This window comes from Aspergillus affinis (assembly GCF_023601865.1).
Source record: "Aspergillus affinis strain CMG 70 chromosome Unknown NODE_269_length_12155_cov_87_386819, whole genome shotgun sequence".
NCBI lineage: Eukaryota > Fungi > Ascomycota > Eurotiomycetes > Eurotiales > Aspergillaceae > Aspergillus > Aspergillus affinis.
In genome coordinates this window covers 1-6,415 of record NW_026516050.1, presented here as the reverse complement: position 1 = coordinate 6,415, position 6,415 = coordinate 1, and the positions used below count along the sequence as shown (strand labels likewise).

General features: G+C 50.1%; 1 protein-coding gene across 1 annotated transcript; it reads right to left on the bottom strand.

Annotated features, from left to right (window-relative positions):
• Positions 1-2,393: 2,393 nt before the first annotated feature.
• midA (putative cell wall protein) lies at positions 2,394-3,275 on the bottom strand (the record flags this gene model as incomplete). The annotated part of the gene is made up of 1 exon (XM_053095545.1): positions 2,394-3,275. The coding sequence occupies one exon, from the start codon at positions 3,273-3,275 to the stop codon at positions 2,394-2,396; it is 882 nt and encodes a 293-aa protein (XP_052949796.1).
• Between the last annotated feature and the right edge of the window lie 3,140 nt (positions 3,276-6,415).

The window sequence follows — 6,415 nt, the reverse complement described above, 5'->3', positions numbered from 1 at the left end:
CAAACCACTCCCTAATAACTTTAGGGTCTTCGCATTTCGCTCGTCGATAATCGTAGCGTCGATTATAGCGTATTTTTAGTTCATTACGTCATTAATAAATTTAGAGATCCAGTTCTCTCCGACTGTCTGAATAGGCGTTGTACCGCGCGTATCAAGAAGAATATCGGCCATTTCTCGTATATGCGAAGGTCGGGGAGACGCTCCGCGTCAATCTAGCGATAGAATCCATTGTACAAGCGATTCCTCTTCATTTTGAGTTATTTTATGACTGTTGGCGCGTATTTCTGAGCGTGTAGGTATACCGCGTAGTCATCTGCGGAGGGTTGTTTCGGAGATACCTATTGTACAGCGAGCTGCTTCACAAATACTAGAGATTTCTGCTTTTTTTTTATTTTTAGCGGAAACTGCTAGTAGGGCCCTACCCTCTTTCTGTTTCGAATCTTTTGAAATTTGACGCGCTTTTGGAGGCATGGTGGGTAGTTGAATCAAGGAAGGCAAGACGACGCGTAGATTTTTGATAAGGTGCGGCTGGTGCGGCGCTCGGTAGTGAAATACGTTAGATAAATGAAGTCATCCATCATACAGCGGCGACTATCCGATAATTTTTCTTTCTCGCTCTTTTTATCTAGGCGGACGATCACGGTACTTGGGGATATTGTACTCCGTATCTGAGTCCCAGTATTGAGTATGCCAAGAAGAAAGACTCGGGGTACTCCTACTGAGTTCGGTAGAGGCACTCCTTATGAAGGATTCTACAGATCGTTAGATTGATTGATTGATGGACGGAGAAACGGACTTTTCAGCACCTACAATCTACTCCGTGGACTGTACCTATACCGTAGAAACACCAACGAACAAAATAAGACATATGAGCGCATAGATTACCTACTTGGGTATCTATCTTCTCTCCGTCCCTCCACAGTCCACTCATGTCCACTCATGTCCACAGTAAGATCCTTCGCCGAGACCACTGACAGCGGCAGACCCGTTCTTACTTAATTAGGATGGGTTGAGTAATCGATATTTTTACGGAGAATTAAATTAGCAATTTTACTGTAGTATGGAGCATATACTATTTATTCGCTATAACTTACTCCGTATGTACGAAGAAAGACCCTTACTCCGTACGGAGTACGATCTACATACACCGGAGTACTACAGAGTACTGTTTATAGAAATGCAATAACGGAAGCTAAATCTGCACGATAAATAAAGTCCCCCCAAAATGACGAAAAGTGGGGGATAGTTAAAAGGTGCGTGGTGGATGGATCAGCAGACGTGATGTCAAGGGACCACCACAACGGCTAACTAAGGTACTCCGTACGGAGTACCTTAATTATCCACAGCCAAAGAGTTCAAACGCCTCAAACCCGTCATGAGATGCGGTCAGACTCACCGCTCAGCTCAGTACCCAGTAGCGGGAGTCGCTCACTCCACCGACCAGCACGGGGCGTCTCAGGAAGACGAGTTCCGGCGCTGTGGCGAAGGACTGTGGCGACTAGGGCTGTTGGCGAGGAACACGCGACAAGGGATTATCGTCGTGACGGGCTGACGACGGAGGACTGACGACCACGACTGACGATCACGTTGTGGTCGGTGAGGTGACCAACAGATTGGAGGATGGAGGGCGGGGAACGGCGTCGGACACGGGCCAGGAAGGGGGGGGGAAGTCCCTGTATTCTGTAACTGCGGGTTATGGTTTGCTATTCTTAGTGGTTTCATGCAGTTTCTGCAATCTGCATGCTGGGCGAATGAGAGGATGAGACGGGTAATTTCCGTTGTTCGATGGAGGGCTTCGTACTCATAGTCTGATACACAGGTGTATCTACTAACTGGGTCTCTGTCGCGGATGACGCCCTGTATGGAAGAGGAAGCCCTACGGATGGAACAATTCTGGGTGAAGTTTCTTTCTGTCAAATTAAATAAATACATATCACGAGGATAATAAAGGCTTTTCAGTTCGAAGAGAAAAAGATAACTGTAGGACAGTATCCCGATGGCAGAATCAGATGCTTCGAGCGGGGAATCAAAGGTAGCACAAACGCTAGAACAAATATCGCTGGTATAAAGGAGCGTGATCTCGGAAAGGAGTGACGGACGTTCTATAGAGACGACAAGGAAAGAAAACGGATGCTGCACGAGGCAGACATACGGCGTATCAAAAACACAACGCAAAAAACACAACCCGATGATTTCCTCATCCTAAAGCGCCGATAAAATAACTGCGTAAATATCGTACAAACTGGACACTTGGAACTGGTGACAATCTAACCACGCCAGTCCGTCATATACCGTTTGTGTTCAATTCACATACCAGATGGGAATGTGAATGAGAAAAGAATAAAATACATGCCCTCAAAAAGACAATCGAGAACGAGGGGGAGACGGCTAGCTTAGAAGTTCGAAGCGGCGTTGACCGGTCCGGGGTTGTGATATTGGTCGAGCGTGCTCTTGAAGGGCGTGCCGCCAGCTCCGGGGCTGGGGGCCTTCTCACGAGCGCCGGCACCGACGGCGGTACCGCTCATGAGATCAGCGGCCTCGTCGTTGTCGCGGGCGTTCTGCTTGCGGGCTCGGATTCTCCAGGCGACCACACCCAGGGCTCCGATCAGGATGGCACCACCCACACCCACCACGACACCGATGATGATGTTCTTCTGGCCCTTTGAGAGACCCGAGCTCTTGGAGCCCTCGGAGGATCCGTTCAGACCGGGAGACTCGGTAGAATCGGCGGCAGAGTTCTTGGCGGCGGATGTAGTGGTCATCGTGGTTTCGACGGGGGTGCCGCTGATGGTGTGCATGGTGGTGATCGTCTTCACCACGGGGGTCGCGCTGGATTCCGAGGTGCTGGTGCCGGTGCCGGTGCCGGTGTTGGTGGTCTCGGCAGCGGTGGTCGTCGGGGTGGCTTCCGTGGTCTCGCCGGCCTTGGTGGTCTTGGGCGCTGTCGTCTGCTTGGTGTTCTCGGCCGTGGTTTTGGCGGCAGGGGCTTCGGTTGTGGAAGTCGAGGTCTCCTTCGCCGGCTCCTCCGAGGTGGTAGACGACGTCTTAGCCTCCGTAGGCTTGGTGTCTTTGGTGGACGAAGTGCTCTCGGCTACCGTCGTCTCAGCAGAAGGGACCGACGTGGTGGCTGCTGCATCGGCGGTGGTGGGAGCGGCGTTTCCCGAGGTGATGGCATTTCCTCCGCCAACGTTGCCATTAGTGACGGCGGTGCTCTGGCCGGCGACCACGGCCAGCAGGGAGAGGGAGTAAACGAGGAAAGAGAAACGAGCGGCTCGCATGATGGGCGACCTGAGGTGAGATCGAAGATACTCGGATGGATTATATTATCGACGTAAGATGGATTTCGAAGGTCAGGAAGCGACCGAATGAGGAACGACCGTAATCAAAAGGGGGGGTTGAGTGAGATTTAACGAATGACCAAGGCGAAGATGGATGACACCTAGGTTGATTAAAAGGAGGCAGTCGGGAAAGACTTGTCAGACCAGGAGGCTGCACGATGGATGGGAAACGAGTGTGTGTAAGGAGGTGAAAGTGGATGATGGCAAAGCGAGAGTGGAAGAGGAAGATTGAGTGATAATCCCGTGGAGAGGAGTCAAGGGACTAAGAAAGGGAAGGGCAGGCAGGAAAATCAGCGCGAGCCGGCAGCGAACGGGCGCTAAGCGGCGCAAATTCTCAAATACTCCAAAAAAGCGCCAAACACCAAAGGAGGCGGGCTTGCACTAGTCCGGCGCTAAGACACGCTAGTGAGCCCGGACACTGCCAATGAGACCGACCACAGTGAGACAGCCCAGGCTGGAATCTGCACATCGGCACGCCTGACCGTCGGGGCTGTGACTTTCTTGGGCCTACGGGCTGTCACCGTCTCCTCCACTCTGTCGTACTATGTAACTTTGGTCGAAGATCTTGGGTCGATCGGTTCTTCCTACTGTAACTTTTCGCTGCATTTCTGCATTTCTGCACACTGCAAAATCAAATCACCGTCGTTAATTAATTAATTCCATTGTGTGCCTATTTTAAGGTACGTTCGGTACCTCCGCCCCATGAACCCCCCTCGGGTGCTTATGTCAGCCAACTCGAAGCTTGAGATTCCTTTAGTTAGCCAAAGATTCCTCGCCCACTCTTACATTCATCCTGGTTCCAAGGGGCCGGTCGACCATCCACGGTTGACCTCCATACTTTTGCTGGTTGTTCTCTGGAAGTGATTGAATTTTCTTTGTCCCGCCCACATCCGACAGTTGGATCTGACCGGATCAGACAAAAAAAGTAGACACCACATGGCCTTGAACACATGGCGCGCCAATAACCCCCGACCCAGTCATTTGAATCGCATTGAAAATGGCACATCCACCCACTCTAAGACACGGTCAATAATGCCCCCCGCCGGATATCGACTCGACTCCGTAATACCTCCTTGAGGAAATCATCGGAATCCCGGCACTTGCGGAGGACACGGCCCTCACATGACCTTTGCGGCCATCATCCGAGCATCTCCCAACTCGCCAACTCGCAAGCCATCGTCTGCTTCGGGAAATTACCCATCGCCTTAGTCTCCGGTGCGGCGAAGGTCCCGGCCTGGTCAATTCCCAGCGTCCAGAATTGGGTGATGTAATTTCACCCTAATAACTTATATTAGTTAGTTATACAGACACCACGGCGTACAAAGTCGATTTCATTTTATTGCATCCTGGTTCCTGGCTAACCCTGCAGTGAACCCCGCTACGGATTCACCTGTGCCTGGCTAGCGCAAGTGCTTGACCACGGCGTTGACTCGGTTTGTCCGACCGTGAGGGTTAGCTAGTACGGGGTTGACTCACGATCTAACAGGCTAACACTAACAAGCTAACGTACATGGCAAAAGGTCGTCTGTAACCATCTACGGATATCCACGGAGTACGTAGTTCCTATCTCTCTTACTCCGTACTTCCTCCGTAGAAGAGCCTCGGTTGCTCATTCCGTAGCAGCCTGGCGCTCAGTCGTCACTCGTCCAGAACTATGCCCACGCTATCTTAGCGACATCAGTCTAGTTCAGCGACTAACCAAATGACAGCGAGACATCAATTACCGGCGAACCATCTCTCATTAAACCAGCCAGAACGCCCAATTTTGCGACTGTCAGTGATGTCTCCTGCCATTTCATCATCCATCCCCTATTGCCGACCGACGTGGCCTGTGGGTTATCCAGTCGTACTCCTACTCCGTAAACTAGGGCTTCTGCGTGGCCTTTCCAGGGCCAGACTCGATGGTCCAGACTGAATGGTATCGGATTACGCTGAAGATGCCACATCAATATTATGATAAATAACCCCGATCACATTCTTGTTCTTTTCGCTGGTCCTAGGAATGGATGTCAAGGTCTCAAATACAAACTTCCACAGTGAAACATTCCAATCCTTAGGGTTAACCCAAAACAAATATGACTCGTTCACCGCATGTTTACAAAATTAATCAGTTAACACTTAACAACAATAATAACCATCGCATCTAACCAAGAATGTTGAAGGAAAAATCATTCGCTTTTATGATGATGGGTCTCCGACGCTAAAGTCTCGTGTCATTCTTTTCCAATGTATATATACGGAGTACACTCCGTACAAGCTACGGGATAGGGCTTGGCAGGTCAAATTTTGAATACCTCATTCCACTGCGTAGTATATAGGTTCCATCAGAAGCTAGAATTCATAGATTCGCTGCTTATGTTGAAAGGATAATAGAAGAGAAAAGAAAATCTCAAGCTCGCAATGTCTTGGCCGTCAGCTCATCTGCCCAATCGGTATGGGCATGTACTTGTTGCCTACTAAGTCCGTCCTTTGCCCGACTCGGTGCAACGCACTGTCGTTGTCGATCTTGAATAAACCCAACCCGTGTTTTCCGCCGAGTCGTGTTTGAGAGTATGACGACGGTTCCTCAAGTATATACGACCACAGGGTATAGAGAACAGGGCTTCCCATCCGCTCAGGAAGAAAAACAGGAAGAAGATAGACACGTAAATACAATGCAAAGTAGAATAATTCCCCAGACCCCAGCGAGTTTCATTTACCAATCATCAACATAAAACATCAGCATATCCCCATCCATAGCCTGCAGCTGCTTCATCAGGCACGCCGATAACTATAGCCAATAATAACCACTCCACCACTGGGTAAACCGCCCTCATGAAATAGTCCACATGTTAATGATAAATATTTGGCGCCAGAGAGAATCTTCAACCAGCACAAAAACCGTCCGGGCCTCACTCTCCCCGATCGAGCCGATAAGCTTCACCATCTCATGCATCTCTGTCGTCATAGGGGTTTCAACCGGGTCAGGATCTGCGGACATCAGATCGTACAGTTAACGTATTTCACAAGCGAGTGGCCACCACAGGCGAGCGGCCACCTCCCGTATCCCATATAGAATGGCACTTTTTAGGACATTGATA